This window comes from Parasteatoda tepidariorum, chromosome 6 (genome assembly GCF_982258835.1).
Source record: "Parasteatoda tepidariorum strain Cologne lab strain chromosome 6, Ptep-v5.0, whole genome shotgun sequence".
NCBI lineage: Eukaryota > Metazoa > Arthropoda > Arachnida > Araneae > Theridiidae > Parasteatoda > Parasteatoda tepidariorum.
The window spans coordinates 71,965,364-71,992,775 of record NC_141760.1 but is presented as its reverse complement, the minus strand read 5'-3'; the positions used below and the strand labels follow the sequence as shown (position 1 = coordinate 71,992,775).

The 27,412-nt window shown below is 28.2% G+C and overlaps 1 protein-coding gene across 1 annotated transcript in view; it reads left to right on the top strand.

Moving 5' to 3' along the window:
• Nucleotides 1-27,412, top strand: part of LOC107447383 (protein O-mannosyl-transferase Tmtc3) — a 136,822-nt gene that overhangs the window by 94,370 nt on the left and 15,040 nt on the right. Inside the window, exons 11-17 of the mRNA XM_043039139.3 lie at nt 401-538; nt 4,304-4,397; nt 12,317-12,451; nt 14,259-14,341; nt 17,746-17,818; nt 21,348-21,434; nt 22,804-22,877. Coding sequence (XP_042895073.2) covers nt 401-538; nt 4,304-4,397; nt 12,317-12,451; nt 14,259-14,341; nt 17,746-17,818; nt 21,348-21,434; nt 22,804-22,877 — 684 coding nt within the window. The remainder of the gene's footprint in view (nt 1-400; nt 539-4,303; nt 4,398-12,316; nt 12,452-14,258; nt 14,342-17,745; nt 17,819-21,347; nt 21,435-22,803; nt 22,878-27,412) is intronic.

The following is a 27,412-nucleotide window of genomic DNA, read 5'->3' as shown; positions in this document are numbered from 1 at the left end:
ATTTTTAAATATCAAACAGTTGTCAATATTTGTAATATTAGACTTTAACTTAATAAGCTACGGAATATCATAAAAATTACAAAAAAATAATTTTAGGCTACGATAACAATCTTAAAAATATAAAAAGGAATCAATGTTCATATTAAACATTTATAGCTCCTGCTTATCGGAATCACCCGCATATAAACCTATATTAATACAAATCTATATTAATTCTTTGTTTTAGATAGTTTTTATTATTTTGTGCCGTAATGGACTTTATTGTTCGTTGCTATTTTACCATTTAAACAGCTTCTACTGCAATATACTCTGTTTCATTATAAAATATTTGAACTGAAACGTAATAAATTAGATTAAGATTCATGAATCATAAGCATTGTTTATTTCCTTTTTTTCTTAGGCAGAATGAATACACAATATTTATGGCTGGTTTAAAAGTGAATCAAAGAAATGCCAAGTTGTACAACAATGTTGGGCACTCACTCGAAAGTCAAGGAAAATATCGCGAAGCTTTGGAATATTTCAGTGTAGCTGTAAAGTAAGTTCTCATTAAAAATTAATAAAAAAAAACTGAATAATTTGAATTTATCGATCAAGTGTTTTGCGATGATTTCTGATTGGGAGAAAGATTCGTCCTATTTACTCATTATTTATTGAAAGTCATATTAACTTAGTTAATTCATTTTAAAGTTAGTTCAATAAAAGAAGAAGCACACCTCCAAAGGAATTAAAATTTAAAATAAATTTAATTCCATTGAAATATTTTTAAAAAGCAATACTATAAATAAATGAAAACATGCTAATTTAGTACAAAAAAAAAATAACCGGATATAAAACATTTACATTTTGGGAACTGTTACCTATCATTAATATAAATAATGCACAAAAATTATTATTCGTTATGTGGCACTTGTTACAGAACAATGATCTAATTTATGATCAAGATCGTTTCACCCATTTTGTAATTTCCCAATATCAATGCTTTGTAATGACACACTAATGCGTTTTTCACGTTTTTGGAGTACTTCCAGCATTAATATTTTATAAAAGCGTTTTTAATGTTAAAAAATTACGGAAGCACTGTTTATTAACTACTGTTTATGAAATCACTGTAAGAACTAACATATTAGTGCAGTGCTTGAAACTATTGACTGTGTCTTTGACTACAACATTTGTGAAATGAACTTAATTACAGATTAGAGTGTCCAGCATCAAAAAGTTTATGCATCGAAATTTTTTAGACTTAAAAAACTTTACACTACATTACAGTCAGAGACATGAATACTTTTATCCGGTTATGCCGGTAAAGCTATCATGACTATAAAAATGTAGGTCTGCCTGTAAATTTCGTCTCGTAAAAGGTACTGTACCGAGCACAAGGGTTCGTTTCGATTGGAGATGAATAAAACAGTCCTTAATACTCAAAACATTTATTAGGAGAAACTTCCAGAAAATACAGCTCAAATAAATCGAATAACAGTTTAGTACACAACTTCAGGCTTCTATATCTATCTATCTGTTAGTGTATATATATATATATATATATATATATATATATATATATATATATATATATATATATATATATATATATATATATATATATATATATATATATATATATATATATATATATATATATATATATATATATGCATAAATACAAGAAAACACGAAGAAAGTTAAGAAAAACAATAAATTTCATTTATTGCGCATAAGTTGCAAGTAAACAGAACTCATTAGATAAGCTCAAAATGAAGATAAAATAAAGAAAAATTATAGACATATGAAGAAAGGGGGGGAAATAATAAGTAAAAAAATAACAAATAACAGTTTAAAAAAAAAGGATGAAATTTTATTTAAAAAAATCGGAAAAAAAGATATAATCTCTTCATCAGCCCACACGATTATATTCGCAAAAGAGAGCACTCTTTTCTGCGGATATAATCGTGTGGGCTGATGAAAAGGTTATATCTTTTTTTTTCTTTTTTTCCCGGTTTTTTTAAATAAAATTTCATCTTTTTTTCATTTAAAGGAAATTTAAGTTAATTATAAATGCAACAGAGTAATAAAGGTATGTATAACAATATTTAAACAAACCGTGTTTTCTTTTATTGGAAAAAAATAACATAAATACGAATATTTAAAACATAGGAACACAAATTCTTTCGAAATACTGACAAAGAAGGAAAACAAAATGTCACTCTCACATCAAATTGATTTTTTTTAGAAAGTTAGTTTGTTTGGTTGGGAAATAATGTTTCTAAAAAGTTTTGTCTTTTTCGCCTTAGTTGCTGACACATAAATTATTGAAAATGTAAGTTTGGACGAATCAGTTTGTAAAGAATTGCAAACATTACGTAAAAATGAATGCAGTTAGAGAATAACTTTAAAAGATGCATAAAAATATTGATAATAAATTACAAATGATGTCTCGATACAGTTCTAAATACACAAATAAACTGTTATCTTAAAAATAAAAAAAAGTCTAGTGGCCCCCTGCTCGGTAACGCTTGCCAATCCCCGAAAATTGCTACGCAATCTTATATGGTTTGCTTCGCAAACCAAGCTCGCTTCGTTCGCTACTAACATTGCAAGTACACAAAATTCTAAGAATTCAAAACAATCATTCAAATCCATTTAACAACATTTAAAAAAAAAATTAAATCTTTTTAGTAAATACTAAGTCATTAAAATAAATTTGAATTCAAATAAAGGACATGTAATTCGTTAAACCTATTAGAAATGCGCTATAGTATAAAATCTTAAAGCGTAACAGCACGACTGAGACTCATTTTTCAATGAATAACTCATAACAATAATAAAACAAATAAATTCGTGATATAAATCAAAAATCGTCAAATAAATTCGCAATATATAAATTCGTGAAAAAAAGTGCTTTCGACAAAATACTAAAATAGAGATCTATCGACAAAGACTACTCACTTCAGTCTAGCTTAAGGTTATTTCAGTTTCCGTTTTTAAAAGCGCTATATGCTGAGCCATCTCAGCTAGATTTGGCATGTGACATTTTTAGCGGCAATCATTGGTCGATTTTCTAGCGTTGCCATTCGGGGAGTTATAATGAGGCTTTTTTTGTCGCCGTGTAAGAGAAATATATATATAGATACTTGATAAATACAGAGACTTGCTGGAAATTTGGAAATCTAACTTTTGAATGTCATTTGTAAAATTTAACTTATTTAAATGCATATATTAAGGTGTTTGACCAATTTTGACAAGTTTTTTTAATATCAACATAAAATTCACAAAAATTAGTTTATTTGTTTTATTATGTATAAAAGCGTATAAAATTTCCAAAAAATAATAATAATTTTCATTTTTGTAAAAAAAAGGCAAAAATAAGGCATTTTTTTTTAAAATTTAATTTATGCTAAGCACTATAAGAAAAGTTTCATCGCCTAAAATAAAATCTCCTTAGGAAAATAAAACTTCTTAAGCGCAAGTGCATATACTACTGAGTTAGGGATCAATGTAGTTAAAAAGCAAATTTGTAAAAAAATTTCTTGTCTTTGCGAAAAAACATGCATAATTTTTTTTTCTCTTAGTCTGATTTTGAGATAAATGCATTTAAAGACTTTAATCTATCCATTGTTATCATCTTGCACAAAAACTGTTATAACTTAGCAAAGAGTAATTAGAGTACGAACAAAAGTAAAGTTTTTTTTAGAAAACTAAGAGTACAGGAATTAAAAATTTATAATAACTCAATTTCAAACATTTTAGTCCCAAATCATGTTTTTGCACTAGTCAGATACTTTTTTAATATATTTTTTTTCTCTTAGTCTGTAGTTCAAACCATGTGTGCTGTAATATAATAATAAACAATCAAGAACAATTATGGACAATAATTTTAAAAACAATATGAGATATCGTGTATTAAGATGACTTAAAATTTGAAAAGCATCTGATTTTGAAATAAATGTATTTAAATACTTTTGTCTATCCATTGTTATCATCTTGCACAAAAACTATTATAACTTAGTAAAGACTAATTACAGTACAAACAGAAGTAAAGTTTTTTTTTAGAAAACTAAGAGTACAGGAATTTAAAATTTATAATAACTCAATTTCAAAACTTTTGCCCCAAATCATGTTTTTGCACTAGTCAGATACTTTAATATTTTCGTTTAAGAAAAAAAAATCTGAAATTAAACTTTTTTTATATTTAAGCAATATTTCAAATCTAACTATAATTGATGAAAGTATTTTAATATGTTATTCTCAAAAGAATATTAAAAATATTTGTATATAATACATTTGCATTTTTTATATGTTTTAGAATTCAGCCAGATGACATTGGAGCACATATAAACGTTGGGAGAACATATCACCATTTACTTATGTATGAAGATGCGGAGAAGGCTTTTAGAAAGGTTAGGACAATCATGATTTGGACATAATAAGGATATTCACGAAATAGAAATCTTATTTTCTACTTTCTCTTGCATCAACATCCGGGAATGAATTAGTAATTTTATTGAGATTGCAACACCTGCGGAAAAACGGATTGACTACACGCGTTTAATTTTGTCTAAGAGTATTTATAATTTAGATAAATCCCATTTTATAACTTTAAGAAATATTGTAATTTTAATTATTAGTTCTGTCCCGTATACTATCGGTATCTAATACCATAATACGGTGTATATTCACTGCTACCTTAATAGAATGGAATATTTACTCAGATTTCTGTTCACGTTGAGACATATTATCGTGCAATTAAGCTTAAAAAAAGTGCGATAATACCTATCGACATATTAAGGATGTAACATTTTGGACGATATTATAAATCAACTCTCACCGAAATTTTTGACATAATACTTATTACCTTATACCTTAACCTATTACCTTAAACCCCATAACATGTTTGAATCTACTGTTATTATACTCATAAATCTTTTAACGGAACTGTCCTTGCATCAGAAAGGTCCTGGGTTCGAATCCCGGGCAAGGCATGGATGTTTCTTTCTCTCTCTGTGTGTTCTATGCCCTTTCTCCTCTGTGTGTGAATGTGACCCACCTATAAACGGGCTGTGGTTGTGTGAGTGGCGTGGCAGAAGTCGAATTCCTGGCCATAGATGGCGCCACTTAGAAACAGGAACAATCGCACCCCCACTGTCTAAACAGGCATACGGCAAAAAAAATCTTGTAACAAATTTAAGCAGTGTTAACTGTTATTGGTTTCCATACTACAGACTGATAGCCAGTGTTAATAAAGTATGCGTATTTTTTGCGTACGGAGCTATTTTGTATTATATAATCTATAGGTCTAAAGAGATGATTTTGTTTTTCTTTTGTAACCGGCGTTGTACAAAGGACTCAAAACGACTTTCAAGGTTCAACTTCGTAGCCTTGTAATTCTGAACCCGATCCAGAGGACAAGGGGACTACTAGATCAAACATTTATTCAAACTAGTACTCATGGAGGATTTTTTGATGAAACTAACCCAAATTTACGTTATACAGAGAGGAGAATCTTCCAAAATTAGCCCGAAGACAAGTGAGATTTAGCCAATGATCCGTCTACCACTGAGGATATTTTAAGTCAGTGCTGTACGAACCGGGAACTGAATTCGTATCATATAGCCACCGAAGGGATTTGAACCTGGATCACCTCATTGACAGACGAATGCTTTATCTCCTGAGCCCCCGCGGCTGAAAACAATATGGCCGTTTGTTGGGCTATAGATAAAGTTCTGGTGGGGCTTTACCAAATGCTCAACGGTGTGGTGTAAATTTCCCCATTCGTAAGTCAGGGCTTGTCGTCAGATCTTGGGTACATTTGCTTATTTTACCAGATCTTACTTTTAAGGTTGATCTAAGTATAAAATGAAGTTACTTTTACTAGCAACTAATAATATAATTGTGTTGTTGTTTGAAGTAGGCCAGGAGATCAATTCACGTAAGATATAAACATAACTGCGTGGGGTGATTTCCTTAAAGAAAATAATAAGTGATTTGATCAAATTCCTTAATTGCTTAAGTGAGAAAAAGAAATAAACAAGTTAGAACTCGCACAGCTCTATCTTTCTCTTGTTACTACTCCCCTTATTGAAAATAGTGCATAAATTCGGCTGCTGATAATAATCAATGTTTATTGTTTTGAATTATCAGAGTAATCAAGGGAAGTGAGTGTCACATCCTGGTTTACCACATACTAATGTTTTTATCAGGTTAAATGCTCCTGCTTGGTTCACTTTTGCCCGGTATACACCACACTGATGTTTTTTTAAGAATAATTGCCACTGCCCAGCATACAGCCACACGTACTGTAACCGACTTATTCGATTATTATCAACAATAACCGGTTATTAATTATATCAAGCGATTAATTACATTGGCCGTAACACCTAAACAATATTATTTCATCGTTTCACTAAAACGGTTGAGGGTCGGTTGATCACTTAATTTTTTTTGGGGGGGGGGGAATCACCCCCATCATTTTTATTTTAATATCCTGTGTGAATTGATCGTCTAGTTTAGGTATTTGATCAAATCTCAATTTTTATCATCTTCCTGCGACACTGACAAGCAAATCAAACCGCAGACCGACAAGGCGCATACGTGACATTTTTTCTCTCCCTGTGTTTTTCACTATGAATTTACACAAGTGCTCTCTATTGTTGAGCATTCAAAAAAACGTGTTCCGTTATATTTGAACACATTTTCAATGGGTTGTATAATCTCTAGGACATGAGAGAAAGAATTATTGGAAATTGATTTACAACAGATTCTTTGACGGGTTATAAATAAATAATAAAAAAATCGAGCAAAATTAAAAAAAAGTTGTAACTTACATTTCCTTAATAAATATAAATAATTTAAGAAATTGTGAATAACTATTATTTTGCCTTATACTTGTACTGTACATACTTAAAATCGTTTTTTAATTTTTACATTGTTTGACTAGAGGAAAAATTCCTACATATATAATAAAGCAAAAATCAAAAATTTAAGTTGATAATAGGGAAGAAAATGTTTTAGCCAGACTATTAAAAAAAAAAAAAAGCAGTGTCCAATTCAAAAGATTGAGGATGAGGAGATATTCAGTAGTTATAAAAATAAGTATAAAAGTGAAGTGCCATGCATTTTTCACTTTCGATCAATCAAAAATGGAAATGTTTCCTCATTAGTCTACTTTAGAAATGCAGTTTTGAAATTTTTATTTATTTTCATGTATTTGTTGGCCTTTTCTCTATTAGCTTGTTTAAGGAAAAATTTCAAAACTTCGATTGGCTATAAAAAACAATCAAAATTTCGACAAAATCAAGAACTTGAAACCATTGAAACTGCATTGTTATCATATAAAAAAATTTCAATTGAAATTTGATCGAAATTTCTGTGGTCAATATTTTTATTTTCAGATAAAAATAATAAATTCTGCTTTTAAGCATCATAAAACGATGGAAATTTTCATTTTCGTCAAGCTCAAAGACACATTTACAATTTGACTTACCTGAAAGTAGTCTCTAGCTTGATTGACGATAAATGCTTTCGGCATTAATATGAAAATCAATTTTATTTTTACCAATTACAAAATGTTGAAAGTCTGAATGTCGTCAGAGCATCAGTTACAATTTTAATGCTCCAGCTAATACTAAAGTACTTAGAATTTCGATTGTTGATAAACTAATTTTGAACAATTTATCGCGATAAATTCTTTTTTCAGTTCTCAAGAAGCAATTGTTGTCCAGAACGGATATCCAGTAAAAAATTGAGTGCCCTAGTCAGTTATAAGGAATTTTCTTTGACGATATATTTGATTTAGTGTTGAAAGGACAATAAATTCCGCTTGTAGGAAATGATTGAAACTGTATACTTTAGTAAAATTTCGATTGCAAGATATAATCTGGATAAAAACGGAAGAAAATTAATAAAAACGTAGAAAAAAGGGCAGCGAAATAGTCAACATTTGGTGTTGCTGTGAGTGTTGTGAACAGAATAGATTGATTAAACACATTTTTAAGGAAAATTATTAAAATATAATTTATATGCAATCAATTTGACAAATTCAAATCTATGAGGGCTGGGATAGCCTGGTCGGTAGGGAGCTGGGCCCATGTCCGAGAGTTCGTGGGTTCGAGCCCCGCCGGGCGTAGACTCCCCGTGTAGTAAAGTGACTGATGCACGTTAAATCTGTCAAGTCGCGAAAGTCCTCCATGTTCCCATAACAAATCAAAACCTCTGGGGGTACTGGATTGGAGATCGATCGTTTTCTGATTCAGGTCAAAATTACGATGTGTGGATGAATGAATGGGTGTATGAATGGGTCCGCCCTATAAAGGGGTGCGACGTATGGTGTGGCAGAAGTCGAATTCTTGGCCATAGAAGGCGCCACTGAAAAACAAGAAACGCACACTCTGCCTTAAATTTGCTCGGTTTCACCAAGCAGGCTTGCTAGTATGGCAAGTAGCATTAGAAACAACAATTACAACAAATCTATGAAACAAACAACTCATACCTATCTGAAATTATACAGGAGTCATATTTTTCTCAAAAAAATAGAATAAATAACTGGAAAAATCCATATAAATTAAGTTTTCTCATAAAATATGGTATGCAATATGACAAATTCGAATGTCTATGGATTAAGAGGAACTTGATGTGTGAAAATAATTCAAGAAAAAAACTTAATTACGTAATTTTAGGGTAAATGTCTTTTAAATCTCAAAGAAAATACAAAAGGGTTTTTTAAGTTAAATGTAGCAAAAAAATACAAATAGCAGAAATAAATCTTGCCTTCTTACATGCTCTGCATCAAGATTTTTTTTAAAAGTAACAACAGTTTAAAAAGCAATAGAAATTAGGTTATTTCCGTAATCAAAATAAAAAGAGTTACCTTTAAAATTCATTTTACGAACATTAAAAACTTTTATTGTATTACACAATGCTGTAATTAGTTTAATTTTAATCAAAGTAATTAAGAATTTAAAACAGTATTTTTTGCAATTTGGGAGAAACAACAGTTTTAGATTATAAAATATTAAAACTAAGTGTCCCGATTGAAAATTTAATTGAAGAAAAACAGGAAGAGCAAGAAAATGTAGGGGAGAATGGGGTCAATTGTAACAGGGTACGATTGTAACAGAGCAAAAATTTCGAGGGTCGGGTTCTAGATTTGGTTCCTAGGTGGCGCACAAGGGGTATTTAATAAATCTACATGTAAACCCCTGCTGGCAATCATTTAAATGTACTTTTGAAAGAGTTACATCACAAAAGATACTTTCACGCTACGTAAGTACTTTTTTTGGTATTAGAATATTATATTGTAACAAAGTAATTTTGTTTAAACAAATAAAAACTATTAACCGAATATGTCAGTGGACACCTTAATTAACATTTAAAAAAAAAGATTAGTTTTGTTAATTAACTAGCATTGTTTTTAACAAATGAAGCTGAAATTTCGTCTTGGGGACGATTGTAACAATAAGTAAAGGGACAATTGTAACAGCTGAAAATAAATAATCTTATGTATACAAACCATTACTTAATTCTTTAAGAACCACCAATAGTTTCCTATATCATTTATATTATTTGTCACCTTTCACATTATTTACATTATTGTGCATTATTTTATTTGTCACCTTTCACAGCATAAATTAAAATTTTTAACCCCTTAAAGTTAAAAGTTTAACCCTTTAGGTCTCTGCTCATTATTATTTTTACTCCTAAAATATCACTACTAAAATCACTACTAATAACGATCAATAAAAAAATATATCACAACTATGATAATATGTATAATTAACTATGTTTTAGTTGAATTTATGAACTGTTACAATTGACCCCGTAAGTGGGGACAATTGTAACAAGTGCACGACTGTCAGAAATTGTTAATAACTAATATAATAACATTTAAAATTAGGTATTTATTTTTTTTCTAGTAGAGGATAGTCTACTTTACTCGTCTGTCAATTAATACTAATAATAAATTAGATTTTTTGTTAGTTAAAAATAGTTAAGTAAAAAGAATTACAATTGACTTCACTCTTCCCTACTGTATGATGCGTTCTGCGGAGGAAACCAAATTTATTCTAAAAAAATTTTAAACTAATTACAAAGTACAACTACTGACAAAACAATAAAATAATGTATTCTGTTGCAATTAAGTGGGTTAAAATACGCCCACTGAAATATTTCTATGTGGGTTTGTTAATTTTGCCCTCAAACCACACAATGTTATCGCAGCAAATGGTGATTATTTTGAAAGCATTGTATTACAATTTCCAAGTCAATCTCTTGAAGAACTTTGCAACTTGTTGTGAAAATTGGTGAGAAATACATTCGTTACCGAAGCAAAACGTAGCAAGTTTTTATCTTTGTATATTCCAATTTATTCCAGTTTTTCAAAAATTGAATTTCATTTTCGTAATAGTCAGTATATTTTATTAAATAGAATTGTATTGTATAGTCTTTTATTTTATATTATTAGAAGCATTCTCTGAAAATAAAAATACTTTAAAAATCCATGATTTTTAACTTATGTTTGCTATTTACAATGACAACTGAAATGTTTAAAATTCTTATAAAAAGGCGGATGCATACCACAAAACAATTTCAAAATAAGAAAAGCAAATCTGAATATTGAGAAATTCCACTTGTTGAAATGTAAGATTTTTGTTTTCGTTGGCTGAAATATGTCAAAAGCATACTCTAGGGTACAAGTCTGTTTATTTTAGAATCACATTGTGGTAGAACATATATTTTTGAAGCATATATCATTCTTTTAGAATATTTGTTTTCTTAAAATGAAATGCAGAAAGAGGAAATCAATAAAACGATAAACAAAAAGAAAAAGAATGGAAAAACATTGAATGATTTTTCGTAAATTTGAAGATTTTTTAAATCGTAACTATACAACATAACTACTGTAGACAAAATACAACACAAATTATTTTGAAAGAGAAAATTATTAGGCTTAAATAGTTTCTCAAATCTAAATAAAAATAGGTACAAATAAAAACATTCTCCATAAATAAATTTTCAGAACAATAAAGTTAACTGTACGTTTACCATAACCTAAAAGACAAAAATTTTCATGAATATTTAGATCTGAGGGAAAAAAATCACTTATTTCTAACATGTGTTTGTGTGGGTGAAATATAATCTCAATCAAATATTCAACACCAAAAATACATTTTCTATGTTTGAATTCTACAAATTGTAACTAAACACCGAGTGATATATTACAATCATTTAACATGTCAATTACTGGCATTTTAGTAGTATTTAAAGGCAATAATTTTTATTCAATAGTAATTTAAAATGTAATAAAGTTGGACTTACATTTGAGGAATTTAATAAATAATCGATAAAAAAATATTTTTAATTAAGCAATTTGGAAGCCTGTTGGCTTATGTGTTTCTGATTTCGAAAATCACATAAAGTTAAGAGTTATGTATAATATAAAAAGAATTTTCCAAACGTATTATGTATAGTATAAATTGCTAAATGTATACTTTTCTCGCCACAGAGTCTGACACTGTCTGTTGCTATGGAAGCAAGTAAAAGAGCATTTAAAAGAGGAGAATTTTTGATATTTTTCATAACGTCCTGAGGCAAAACTTGCGAGAATACCTACATGTCTATCTCACAGTGTTGCTTGAAATAGTTTAATCTCGTAGCCATAGTCACCGACAGTGCTCTAGACAACTGTCGAGAAAAGGGGTTTTAGTTAGACACAGCTAAGCTAACAATGACATGCTTAATAAATATTCTGATTATACTTCGTAGAGACACAGTTTTTAAGAATCCATTATCATGCTCACCAACTTCTTCTAAAAAAGTTGCACTTCTATCACATACTTAGTTCGATTATATTTTATAACCATCGTTGAACAGTCGACCTTATTTTGGGCTTACGACTACTAATGTTCAACTCTGTAGTCTTGTAATTTTGAACCAATCCAGAAGACAAGGAAACTCCTGGATCAGTAACCCCCAGAGGTATGATTTGTTATGAGAACATAGAGGACTTTGAGACACGACAGATTTAACGTGCATCAGTCACTATTTACTACACGGGGAGTCTTCGGTCGGCGGGGATCGAACCCACGACCTCTTGGAGATGGGCCCGGTGCCTTACGAACCAGGCCATCCTCGCCGCCGCGAACTGAGGAAACGTGAAGTTAAATATCCTATATTGCGACTTGCTATACAACGTGTTCAACATTCCCCTTCAGCTAATTAATAGTATATTCAAATTTGCAGCATTTTTGCCAACTGGTGATATACAGTATTTATAAAACATTTAGTACTTATAAGCAGCATCATTGTGGTCTTATTTTTATAGGCAAAAGACTTATTACCACGTCCTAAAACAGGTGAATCTTATCAAGCCCGCATTGCTCCAAGCCACCTGAATGTTTTCTTAAATCTTGGCAATTTGATATCTAGAAACATTTCAAGGTTAGAAGAAGCTGATGAAGTGAGTATTTTTATTAAAGAATTTTCAAACGGATAGTTTAAATTTCCTTCATATGCTTATGTTCTCATATCCATAATGAAACTGTTTAGAATCGAAAATTGTTTTGTTCACAATATGAGAACAAGCGTATTTATCTAATAAAAGAAAGGGAGAAAATATAAGAAAGCATAATACAGAAACGTCATTCTGATATGCTGGAATACAACTAGGCTATTTCAGGATGAATGGAATCAGGGTAAAAAAGGATTAAGTGACATATTACATTTTGTTTTTAATCTATTTGTAAGCGAGATAATAAACTTTGACGTATTTTATTCAATACGTTCAATACAATACATTATATATATCTATTCCTAAAATATTGCAAATCAAATTTAAACGTTTATTTAGCTAATGAGCACAATCAGAATCAAGCATTTTTTTAGTCTTTTTGCTTGTGAAATTAAGAAAAAAATATATGTGATTTCATTTTATCTACAATTTTGTTGCGATTTCTTTTTTAGGCCATTTGTTATTAACACACAAAAAAAACTTGAATTTTTTAAAAACTTATTTCAGTATACTAAAAGCCAGAGTGTTTTCTCAGGTAAAAGTAAAGATAGTTTAATTTATTTTTTAATAAATAAATATTTTTTTTCTAAATAAAGTTAAGTTTTCATACATTAAAAGAAAGAAAAAAAACCCAGATATCTTATTCATTTTCAGATAGTTCAGTTTATTTATACAATCTAAATTCATCTTATAATTTCAGTTCAGATTTATTATTTTTTGCTTGTAAATAAATATTTAATATTTCTTATGGCACAGTTATTGTTTGGAAATTTTTTAGATAAATTAATTATTGAGTTTTATGCTTTAATAAATCTCCGCAAATATTCCTTACAGGGGAGAAAACCATCAAGTAGGAAGGCTTGATCGTAGTTTTACACTTTTGCGAAATCATTAATATTAAGATTACTTTATAATTTGAGCAGAAAATAATGATGTAAAAAAATCCTTAATAAAAATGTTATTTTATAATTTAAATAAAAATACTTCTGTAAGCAAAATTATCAATAAAAGTCAAGTAAAAAGTAATAAGGTAAGCAGATAGCTCATAATATGTGATGTCAAATGATGCCACTTTGGAAGATGTATAAGGTTAAAAAAATAAAAAATATTATTGCAAAATGTGGGCTAAGCCTTTTCCCTCCTACTTGTAATGAAATTTAATTAATAAAGCAGTGGTTATAAAATTGTGGCAAGAAATTTATATATTGAATGAATATCAATTTAACATTTATTTAGAAAGGGAATTTTACTACTTTTATTGCTAAATATTGTAAGAGCTTTGCTGTAAAGATATAGCACGTTGTTGCTCGTAATAAAAAAATTACTACTTGCGAATATTAAAGGATAAAAATAATTTGCAATTTTTAAGATAATTAAAAAATTTAGTCAAAGAAAATCTGCTGCTTAATGTGTTAAAAGCTATTCATTATTTTAAATGATACTTTAATTATAAATAATATCTTATTGGTTTTTAATTACCATTTTTAAAATTTAAATGTATCATTACTTAAGTTTACTAGTTTTTAATTTTTTCCCTGTTCAACAATTTTAATATTTGCAACAATCTAAAATATTCCTTTTCATAAAAAGAAAATTACACCAGTTTTCAAAAAATTGCAGTTTTACTCATTTTTATTTCTGAATAAATTTTTATTTCGAAGTTTACAAACTTATGACGTAGTATAAGTAATTATATATTAATGGTTTTAAATACACATATTTACATAATTGTATTGTTGGTTGTTTTTGTTTTCAGTTATATAAACAAGCCATAAGCATGAGAGTGGATTATATACAGGCCTACATTAATCGAGGTGATATTTTACTCCGTTTAAACAGGTGAGTTTTATGGAATTAAATTAATTTAAAACTTTCTTTTGATGGGTTTTGTTATGCCAAATTTAACTAAGATTAATATACCATATATTATTTGGATTTTAGTTAAATTGTTTATTTTTAAAGACGCAAAAAACTAACTTTTGGCTTATTTATTTAAAACAAAAAAAGGTAAAACAATTAAAAATAAATTTTAAATAACACATCTATTCAATGGAATTGTTTAGTTTACAAAAAATGAAGCGGTTTGCAAAATAGTGTTCAGTTTTTTCGGAAGCTTAGATTAAATTAAAATTTAAATAGAAAATCAAATATTTCTTGATACGCCATATACTGAGAAAAAAAGCATGGTCAAAACCCTAAGAATATGGAAAACACCAAAAAGCTTAGTAATTTTTGCAGAAACGCGTCGGTAATGATTTTAGTAAAATTAAACGTAAAATAATGTTTTATAATATGGATATAAAAATTGGCTAAATGCAGTAAAATTTGGCAATTTTTTTTCATGATACCTTAAAACATGACATAAAATCCGCTTATTTATCTTTCATATTTGTATTTTTTATTAAATGTGCGATAATAAGAACAATAATTTTGAAATCCATAATTTCAGACAAATCGCTAACATATGAACGAAAAAATTACCAAATGAAAGGTTTAAATATCATATATTTTGGTTTTGTTAACCAACATGATTTTTTTAAACCAGAAATGTAATTACCGTACAGTAGGTTAATTTTAACAGATTTTTTTTCACTCTATGTAGCTAAATAGATGTTACTAGATGCCGACATTAATTTAGTAACTACTTGTTGCGAGAACAGATTTTTAATCTAAAACATCTAAAAAAAATTTCAAAAGTTAGATGATTGTACTCCCCATAAATTTGTGTTCTTGATTAAATAATCTTAAGTAAAGAAAAACATAACGTTTTTTTTTTCGAAGCTTGTTACATATTGACTAACATTCTTCAAAATGATAAGTTACTTTGTACTACGTAGACTCTACGTTTGGACTATATATACTCTACATAGACTAAAGTTGAAAGAGAGAAGACATAGTTTCAGTTCTTACTCCTTCAACACCGAAAAATGTGGTTTAGACGCTGAGGAAGGTTCTTGTCTAGAGCAGCGATGCCCAAATGGTGTTCGCGGAATATTAGGGTTCCTTTTAAAGATTGCAGGGGTTCAGAGAATAAGGACTTTTTTTAAAAAAAATCCTGAATTTTACAATTTGCAATTTAATATACATGTAATTAATCATTCATTATTTAATTAATAATTCTGTTATTTTCCTTAAGTTATTTAAGTTTAATACTTTTTAAGAAAAAACAACAAAAAAAGCTTGTTTTTTTAAGTAACAAGATATAATGAGGCAGGTAGGTACTTTATTTACGTCACACTAGAGCTGCACAATGGGCTACTGGCGACGGTCTGGGAACATTCCCTGAGGATGATCCGAAGATATGCCATTGCAATTTTGATCCTCTGCAAAGGGGGTGGATCCCCTGCTTTGGTAGCCCGACCATCTGCACGCAAAGTCGAGCACTTTACGGTAAAACAGTTTAATTAGGACCTCGGTCTCTACGCAGGCTGATCAAAGCGGTCACCCACCCACTTACTGACCGCAACCAGTGAAGCTTGACTTTGGTGTTCTATTGGGAACCGTGTCTTTACGATCAGTTCACTGCGGGACGCTATATAATAAATAAGGAAAAGGGTATGCATTTATGAAAAAATACAATTCGGTCGATTAAAATAACCAAAATCAAAAATGAAAAAGTAGGTTTCTCAAATCTCAAAGTTTATTTTCGTCCTTTTTTGCTCATTCTTTAATAAAAACCGTATTTCAGCTCATTGTGTTTCAGTTTATGGATTCGCTTGAATCAAATTAAGAAATAGACTAGATGCCGCTCTAAACCTGTGGTTTATATTGTTGCCCCTAATCATTAAATATTTTAATAATAATAATAAAATTACAATTGCTGATTATTTTGTTGATTTATATATTCTCAATTGTTAATGAAATTTATTTATTAAGTCTCAGCCGTTCATCAATAGAGTTCAATCTTTAATAGCTTCATATTAAAAAAAATGGGAACCACTAACCTACAGAACTGAAGCGATTGTACTAAAAAAAAACTAGTACTAGTATGTTTATTTCTGCACTTGATTAGTGCCTTACTCAAGTTGTTTTTCCCTTTATTGCAACATTCCATTTCAAAAAGAAAGGTATTTAAAATAACTGATGGAAGGTTTGAAAAAGCTGAAATGTTTTAATTGATAGAAAATTTAAAAATTACTTGAAACAATTTGGAAGTTAAAATTTTATTTTAAAGGTTTATAGCTAGAATTAGAAAAGCAGTAAAATATTGAATAGAAATTTTTCTACTTTATGCCACCTGCAAAACTTTTATTGCAGCTTTCCAAATTTTTTAACTCTATGAAGTTGAGCTTCATATCTTTATTAAAACATTTCTATTTAAAAAGTATCTAATTTTTTTAAATAATAATTAGTCATAATTTGTTTAATTTGTGAAATAGATTAATGCAGCTATTTGGCAGATCAATGCTGCCATGACGTAACTATTTTCAGAAAAATGATTCGAATGCCACCATTTAACATTTCTATCAAATATAAAAATTTGACTGATACCAAAACATATGCTTTAAAAATTAAATGCAAATTTCCCATTCAAAATAAAACACTTTATTTATTAAAAGAACTTTAAAATATTTTTAGTGTTTATAAAATAAACCCACATTAATCATTTGAAATCTATACCATTAACAATTTAAATATTAAAATTATTTTGCTTCCTAATTCGATAAAAGAGTAATTCTTTAAGTAACTCCTTAGAGTAACTCCTTTTATTATCTTAAATTAAAAATTTGCTTTTAATTTCCAGAATAGATATTTCAATGTAAGTCATATTTTGAATTTTCAATTCAGTTGCAAATGGATTTACATAATATCGGGCACAATGAAACTCGCCTTTTGCAAGTAGTCAACTTTATTTAAAAAAAACTGAACTACACTTTAAAAAAAATACCTTGACATAAATATGAAGCTAAATTATTCCTTTACATATTGTAAAAAATATGGAGCGATGCATTTAAAACTTAGAAATATTTTGAAGTAAAAAAATGTCCACATTTCGATGCGCCTATTTTCCAACGCTAGTTCGACCTTTAAAATGTTGGAAATAATTTTTTTTTGCTTAAGGTATGCAGAATAAATAAATATTAACGAGAAAACTAATTTGAGTTTTATGATGTAAATTTAAACTAATGCATAATAAAAGTTGAAATTTTTATTCAGAAATAAAGATTCTGTTTCTAAATTTTATTTGAAATTATAATTACTTAGATAAAAATAATATAATTCATGAACTGTAATATTTTCAGAACTCAAGAAGCTCAAAAAGTATACGAACAAGCTCTTCATTTCGATAAAAAAGATCCAGATATTTATTATAATGTAAGAACATATTTTTATACATTTTGCTTTTAAGATCATTTATTTCATGTAAACCAAGTCATAACTTTCGTTTTGTTCAGAATGTCTAAATAAAATGAGCCACAAACAAATTGAAATAAACATTTCTACTGAAGATGCATGCTTTTGAAAGGAATAAAATGGAGAATAGTTTTGAAAATGTTAAAAATGATCAATTTTTCTTTTTTAATATTTTACCGTTCACTCAGATGTTTATTGAAAAAAATAAGAGTAAATTTTATTCGCTAATTTAAAAGTATAGTGAGTAAAAACTCTGAAAATATGAAAAGAAGTAACTAAGAAAGAAATAGTTATTTTAAAACTATTGAACAATTTTAATAAAAACACTCAATTCCAAATACTTAATTTTACAGTTAAAATTAATTCAGGGTAGATCTTCGTATCAAATAAAAGTAAATAAAATCATTAATGGAAATAAATGTATACCAAATTATTTTTTACATATTTCAAATTGAGTACATAAGAACTTAGCTATTCAAAATAAAATTTCGTAATTATGGCGAAGAAAATGGAAAATTCTTCCCAAATTAAATCTGAAAAATAATGTATGTAAAACTTTAACTTGATGTAATTTGTCGTTGATTTATTGACGTAGTAAAAATGTTACGTGTTTTTAATGTACAGTGCTCAAAATAAAAACAGATCCCCCTAAATAACTTCTGATCCTAATGATCAGATCTTTACATTTTAGGACTCAATCCTAATGGTTCGAGGGCGACTTCAAATATGCTAATTAATAAGAGCAGACGATATTTTAAGTTTGAAAATCAGACGCAAAAACGTAATTTCTCTGAATAAACACACCTATTTTTTGGTGTAATCGGATTTCTGACCCCCAAAACATAGCCGCATAAGCGAATTTAAAAGAATTTGCACGCAATTGTAAAATCCGTTAGCTCAATGATAATTCCACGCAAAAAAATTACTTTAAATAAGCATTATATTTTTCTTATTATTTTATTTAATGATATTCGAAAAATCGTTGAATTTTAAGGTATGCAACTTTTTACATCGCTTTAAAGAATGTAATTTTTCGTAACAAAATACAAAATTTGAACAAAATTGGTCGTATTTTTGAGCCGTATTTTTAACATTTGATTTCTCAGAAACTATTCTAACGATTCGCTTAAATTTTGTATTTTGCCATGTAAAATTACATTCTTTAAAATGATGTAAAAAATTGTATATCTTTCAATTAAAATTTTTATTAAATAAAATTATTAAATAAAAAAATAATTTAATAAATTATTAAATAAAATAACAATTTAATAAATTATTAAATAAAATAACAATTTAATAAATTATTAAATAAAATAATAATTTAATAAATAAAATAATAATTTAATAAATTATGAAATAAAATAATAATTTAATAAATTAAATAAAATAACAATTTAATAAATTATTAAGTAAAATAATAATTTAATAAATTATTAAATAAACAATAAATTAATAAATTATTAAATAAAATAATAAAAATTTACTATAAGTTATATTTTTCTGTAATTATCTTTGGATAAACGAATTTTACCATTGTATGCAAAAAATTTTTATTCGCTTAAAAATTGGGGTATCACTTATGGGGAAACACGTAAAAAGTAAAATTAACATTAAGAAATCTAAACTTTGAAACGCTCTCCTGACCAAACTATTGGGATCACATTTCCCAGATTGCGGCTACTCCCTATATTTTGGGAGTTAGAAATCCGAATCCCTCGAAAAAAAGGTATGTTTATTCAGAGAAAGCAAGTTTTTGTGTCTGATTTCGTAACTTAAAATATCGTCTTCACTAATTAATTATCATATTTGAGATCATCTTCTCGCAGCATTAAGATTGAGTCCTTGAAATTGAAGATCTGATCATTAGATTAAAGGTTATTCGAGATGGTTTATTTATTTTTTGCTCACTTTACTTCAGTGACTATGTCCGATAAATTTAAGACACAACTTTCAGTAACAACTTTGTTGATTAAGAATCAAATGAGTGTATATCTTATAAAAATTTCAATTTTTATAATCAAATTTAAGATAGTGTGAAATGTATAGTTAAATGTTGGAGATCTGGTGTTAGCTAAACAGCGCCAAAAAGCAACGTTAGCGCATACTCAATGCAAATGAAATCAAACAGAAAATAGTTTGGGTAAATTAAAAGAGTATCATCTGGGAGTCATGGGATCCTTATTTACAAAAGAAAATTTATAATTTAACCACTTGTGTGGTGATAAAATAATCGTATTTAAGATTGGGTAAAATGTAGAATACAACTTTGGAGATTTGGAGGCAGATTTACAGCGCCAAAAAGAAACGTTGCTGAGCACTCAATGCTAATAAAATCAAGCAGAAAACAGTGTTAAAAAATTGTTAAAATAAATCTAGATTATTAATAATTGCTAGAATATTAAAAGAAATATAGGGATCGTGGGATCCGTATATGCAAGAAAAGCTTCAACCATTTATGTGGTAAATACAATTAAATTCCCAAACTGTTTTAGACGAGAGCTTCTCAAATTTCTTCTAAGAGACATTCCTTTTTTATTTGAATTAACCCACGACTATGTAAAGATATTATGTGTTTTGGATTTATATTATTGTTCGTATTAAGAAATTGTTTAGTCATGCTTAGAGATTTTAATAGAATTTCACCGATTTTTCTAACCTCCTTGAATTTTTTCTTAATATAACAAATTCATATCAATCAGTTTAAATTTTGAAATTCAGAATTGAGCTTTTAATCAGTCACAAAAGTTAATCGAAGATTGTTTAAAGAAATTTAAAACGCACTCAAACGGGAAAAGTTAATCGAGAAATATTTTTATTTTCAATGCTTTAAAATCTATTAAAACAAGCAAAAACAAGTTAATCTCAAATTAAGCACAAGAAACTACATTTGAAAGAGAACGCTCTCAGTAACTAAATTTTGGGAAGAACTTTTAGAAATTGAACTGAGTTGCTTGACGGCAAAAATTAAGGTAAAAAAAAACAACGAAAAATTTTCGTTGAAAACTGCTTTTTTGATGCTAAATTTTGTGAAGAGACAAATAATAAAATTAAAAAATAAATAATTAAATAAGACAAAACTAAAAACTATGGATATTAGTTTTTCGGAGTGAAAAAGATATTACGATACAGCCTTACAGGGATCTCACAATTTAACTACACCACCACATTTTGATCCATATCTTCATATCCATAGCTTCAGAAGCTTTATACATAGCAAATTTTCAGTCATTACCAAGAACTTTAATTTATTTCACTTAATAAAAGATTATAATAAACAAATTGAAATTTACTCTTAGAATTTATTAGATAAATATCTACTTATTATTCATGGATTGCAATGAATCAGAAAACATCCACTGGATGTTTTCTAATGCATTGATTTGGTTATATTTTCAATTCGATTTATAATTTTTTAGAAGTTAAGTGATCTTTGTAGTAGATGTATGCTTAACTGTTATGTCTCAAACTGCATGCTTAAATGTTTCTCTAGTTAGGTGTTGTTTTTCTTGAACAAAAGAAAATGGATCAAGCTCTTTTCTATTTTGATAAAGCACTGAAATTGAATCCGGAACATGAGGTATTACAGTTTTATAATAGTTAAAAAAAAATTGTAAGCTTAGTGCAAGAACAACCGTTTTTAATAATTGATTTCTAGGTCTCAGTAGCACAATCAGGGTGAGAGCTGCGGAGTTGTAACGGAAACTAACCAAAATTCTACTTGCATACGCAGCCATTCCGCTATAAACACTTCACTCAGAATCTTAATTAAACATATTTTTCATTCTTTTTTAATTTTGTGTTAATTTTGGAAAAAATAAGTGAAAAATATTATATTTAACATTTTTAATAATTAATGGTCATAAAATACAACATGAAACACTGGTGTCTTTTTCTGCGTTAAAGATATAATCTTCCAAATACAGCTCACTTCCAAATAAAAATGTTTTGAACTTGCGCTTATTTTTAGTTATTTAGATCTAAGAGAAACAGTTATTCATCATAGAAATTTCTTTAGTTTACAAAATCAATAGATAAATTTTTGAATACAAATAAAATAAATTTCAAACTACTTTTTTTTGGATTTAATATTTTAGCACAAATATAATTTTGGTAATCTGACAGTATTTTTTAACAAATATTCGATTGTTTTTTATAATGAAAAAATATCAAAATATATTTTTGCTTGTTATTAAAGTGTCAGAGAAAAAAATGTATAAAAGAAACAACGGCATCCCATCTGCATCAAAGGGTTTGTCGGTCGTCATGGGTTTAGAAGTCTGGAGACATAAAAATTATGTGTTATATATAGATGATAATGCTAATTATAAAAATTAAATGACAGCGTTTTCTGTTGCATACCAGACAAATCTGATATACTTGCCAAGTCATCTATTAATTTTATCCTCTGACTGTGACAGGCTGTTGCTATTTATTATACATTGTTTTATAGTCCTTCTCAGTTGCTAGCACCATCTATAGATGAACTTTGTAGCTAATTTTAAAATTTGACCAGAATAAATCTCTAGTTTTCCAAACCTATCGCAGAAAGTAGAAAATCGCAAACCTCTATAGGTACTCATTTTTCTTTTAATGATTTTTTTAAATCATCAATCTTGGAGACATCCTCTCGGCATGGTTAAACATAGAACGCTGAATATATGGGTTAGCTGCTTGCTCATGTTTGGCTAACGGAAGGCTATGTTATAGACTTAAAGAAATTGACTAACTTCAATGAAAAAAAAGTTAAATCAAACTTTAAAAGCAAAAGAAAAATTATCATTTTCGTGAATCTGTGTTATGGGAAACTTTTTCCAAGATAATTAAATATTAAATACGTAGAATATCAATATATATAAGTATTAAAATTAGTTGCTATTGCATCAAGCTACAGATTTTATGGCGACAATTTTTTAAAAATTTACTAAAAAGCGCTCTTTTTTTGACAGCAAGCATTGTTAAATTCAGCAATACTTATACAAGAAAATGGAATCAGAAATTTAAGAAAAGTCGCTTATGAGAGGTATATATTTTTTTACTATACTGTGAGTTCTATTTTTTTATATACTACGAATTTAAGTATTTAAATATATATAAGGTAAACTAACCAGTGGAGGAACACTTACGCTTTGCTTGCCTTTTAAAAAATCATATTAATTTCAAAATTCTAAAATTTTAGTTAAATGACAGTGTCAACATATTTGTTACTAATTGCAAATTATAAAAAAAAAATTGAAGAGAACTTACATAATATTGTTTTAAAGTTTTGGAGGTTCAAATAACAAGTAGAGAAGTCTATTCGACCAAGTAATCCAAAACATTGCTATATGACTTCCTATTGTTCGGCAGTAAGCTGTTGTTACCAATCAATCTAAAGAAAAACTTTCAAATTCTTATTTTTAATCAATATATATGAAATGTTCCTTCACTGGGTAGTGTTCCTTCACTGGTTGGTTTACCCTATATTTTTGAAATTTGTACTCAGAAGTTTTTGAGCTAAACATATAATAATCTTCATTTACAAATGCTTGATGAGTGTGATACATCTCTTTCTACATAAAAACAAAATTTGTGAATTCTGGTTTTCTTCAATATGTCTCTTTCTGCATAAAAACTAAGTTCGTGCACTCTGGTATTTTTCAATGTGTCCATAACAAAGTTCCAAGTAAAACAAGGTTCCTATAATCTGTTTTTTTATAGAAAGTTTTATTGAATAAGATAAGTTCGTGACTTTTCCTAAGTAAGCAATGTAGTTGAAGACATGATGTGTAGTTGTCAATACTAAATTAAAATAAAAGAGTATTTTTTATCTACTTCGTAATTTGTTTACTTAATTCCTTATTTGCATATATACAAGAAAGAAAAGGTCTATATTAGTTTTATATAGTCTCCTCTTACATGTATTTTTTAAAATGTTTATCAAAAATTAATAAGAATATGTATGCACATAAGGGGATTGTAAGTAAATGACAAAACCAAAACGCTACCAACAAACACGCTGTCGAAACTTTCAGAATCAAAAATGAGAAGGGTACGATAAAAAATAATAAAATCTGTTAATTTCCTTTTGAAATTTGTAACAATCACCTTTCAACCAATCTCTTTTTGCTACGGCAGTCACATGACCATTTCAGTTTTAAGTCTCACCTTTCTCAGTAGTGATTCGATAAATGAGGCGTTATTTTTAGAGATAGAATAAGTTCATTTTATTATGAGGTAGAATAAGTCCATTTGGAGCTAAAAAGTAGTTCTTTTTGCGATTTTAATAGTCATTGTTGCATTTTGATGTTTTATTAAATTATAGTTTTTGATGTTTCTTCAAAATTAATCAACCATATTGATAAATCTGGTGTCTTGGGATATTCATCCACTTTTAGATGCACCTGGATAATTTTTTTAAAAATTTTTTCCGCACATGCGCTGTATAAAGCAACTACTTCATTTACTCTTATCTGGCGCAGTTTTTATTATTATTTTTTTAATTTTAAAGCAATAATTTCGTTATCAGTTTAAAATTGATTCAAACGCTTTGTTTAATTTTTTTTTAAATATTTAAGCTATAGCAAAAGTGGCACTAGACCTAGTATATGATTCGGACACTTACCAAAGCTCTAGTCATGCTAGGTCTGGTTAAGTGCCATTGCCCGGTATACATTTGCCCGGTATACCCTACACCGATGTTTTTTTAAGGTCAAGTGCCACTGCCCGGTATACATTTGTCCGGTATACTGATGTTTTTACCCTGCACTGACGTTTTTTTAAGGTCAAGTGCCATTGCCCGGTATATATTTGCCCAATACTCCAAACACTGATGTTTGTTCTAATCTATCGTCTGTAAGTAGTAAAATATTGAAAAAATGTAATTATATCCACGAATAAATTAATATCAAATCGGATGTAATAAATATTTTGGACATTCACCAAAGCGACTAATTTGATTGTCAACATTCACCGCTGAAAGACAACAACCACCGATTTCGGTCATTCACAGTAACATGCACATCATTTACATAATAGCCTCATCAGGAAGACAATTTCATACTTTGCCTAAATAGCATTCGGCATTTCAAAAAATAAAAATAATTGGTTTTGTTGGCGATGATCTCATAAGGCTATAAAGTATCATGCATAGTACAGGTAAGGAAGATATTAACCTCGAAGGAAAAGTGGATGAATAACCCAAGGAACCGATAAATCTGTACCAAATTATATTAATTTATTCAAAAATTAACCCATAAAAGCCTCGAAAATCCGAAAAATAAAAACTGGACTTATTTCACTTTCAAAAATGACGTCACATATTTTTATAGCGGTTTTCTATCGTTAAATACTAATTTGCGACTCATAACGTTTATTGTTTTTAAACATTTGCTATAATGTGTTCATAATTGACATGAAATTTCAAGATATACATTAAGACCTCTTTTAATAGAAACCTATATTCACAAAAAGCACCGAAAATGATTGTTAATTAACATCATTACAAAATACGTAACACGTATGCTATCGCTTGGGCAGAAAATGGACAAAATTGGGAATAATGTTTTCTCCTTAGGCGCTGTTTTTTTAAAATTTTTGAATGAAATGAAAACTCGTTTGTTTAATGAGAAAAAAAAACGAGATTGCGATTTTTATGGAAATACCTCACATAAAAAATAATCAAAATATTTCCATTTAAAACTATATTTTTTATTTTCTGAAACAAATGCCAATTTTAATATCTAAAATGTTTACAAATATTATTTATATTTTTCAAAATTTTAGCATTCTTTAAAAAAATGGTTACCTAAAAAATTTATTTATTTATTTCTCAGAAATACATCAAATTTTAAAGGTATAAAAAAACAGAGACTTCAATTCGAAAGCATCGTCTTTTTCTTATGTTTCATCGTTACGCTTAATAAAAATTTCTCGAATCTGCATTTCTATGCAAATGAAATATTTATATTATTCAACTTCTGCAAAATTCTTTCAAACTATTTAAGTAAAATATGATTATGCATTTCTTAAGAATTCCTTCAAAACTTTCACAGTTGTTACATACATTCAAAAGTTCATGTTCAATATTTATTAAAATTTTTTTTTTTCAAATTCTTTCTCTGTAAAAAGAGCGACTTGAAATATTTATTCTGTCGTTGCTTAGCAACTACATGGTTCAAAATGAAATATCAAAATACTAGTGTCCAATTACTCGTTATAGCACTTAAAAAACACATTCAGAATAAAAGAACTGATAACATAGCAATATGAAATGAACGTAGGACAAGTACGCCTAGACCAATTTTTGAATTTATTTTGTTGAATTCGTTTTTCCAATTCTATTTACGAACTCGACATAGATGATGTGACGATCTTTTTAGTTATTCATCAATTTGAGACGGCAAAAATAAGTTTTTTTCGAAATCTTTTCTTTATATTGAAAGCAGTAATAAAATGATGTTCTTAGTTGGATCCTCAGTGTCTTAAAACTTTCTTTAAAATCGGGGAGTATTCAATTTGGTTTAAATGAATTCTAAAGAATATAATAAATAAAATTATTTAAATAAAGTACTTCTTTTTTAAAGCATACTAAAAAGGATAAAATTATTTTAGTTTTGCAGAAGTTTATCCCATAGTAAAAAATTACGGATCAAACTAAGGTATAAATTACCAGCACTTAGGGTGCATTAGCCGAAAAATTCATTTTATCACAAAATCCTTTTTTAGCGTGTAATTCTATACAGTATCTAATGATTGCTGTAATATTTATTTTATTAGAGGGATTCTGTGATTTTAATATTCAGTGATTTTAATAATTATTACTGTAAAAATTATGGTACAACCGATTTTTTTTCCGTTACCAGTTCCGGTAAATAAGGATTTTATGGTAAAAAGTACCGGCATCTCGAGTGATGGTATTTACCGTAATTTGATGAGGAATATTTTACAGCGTACGACTGTTACACACACTACGCGTTTTCATTTTTGATTTGATAAAGGTAAAATTATCATATTCTTATTCCAATCGCAATTTTTTTAAAAATTTTATTATTTTTTCTTTTTGTTCTGTGGTATTTGGTTTGTTATGTAGAAAAGTGGACAAAAATCGAGACAAATATTGCTTGCGCCATTTTCGGAAATAACCATAGTTTGCATTAATATCATATACTAAGCTCCAGTTTGAATGTGAGCACTCTAGCCTGTCGGAAAGAGATCAGTATTTTGATTAACGTTAAATTTAATCTGGTAGTGAAATGGTGATAACTTCGGCTTGTAGGGGCCAGAAAAACATTGGAATAAATTTTTAAGAAAATCCTTGTTTTTATATGTTTGGTAAATGTTATAGTAAAATTATATAAAAGAAATATTTGAGATATAAAGATAGCAAAATAAATGCATAAATTAGGAAGGTTACGAATCAAATGAGATAACTCTCTAATCTCAACGATCTCTATTACTTAGCAAACTCAACCATCCCTATTACTTAGCAAATAATACAGGAAATATAAATTTGAATCATTAAGAAAACAGTCTGAAAACATTAGCATTACTTTTATTAATATACTCTTGTGAAATTCC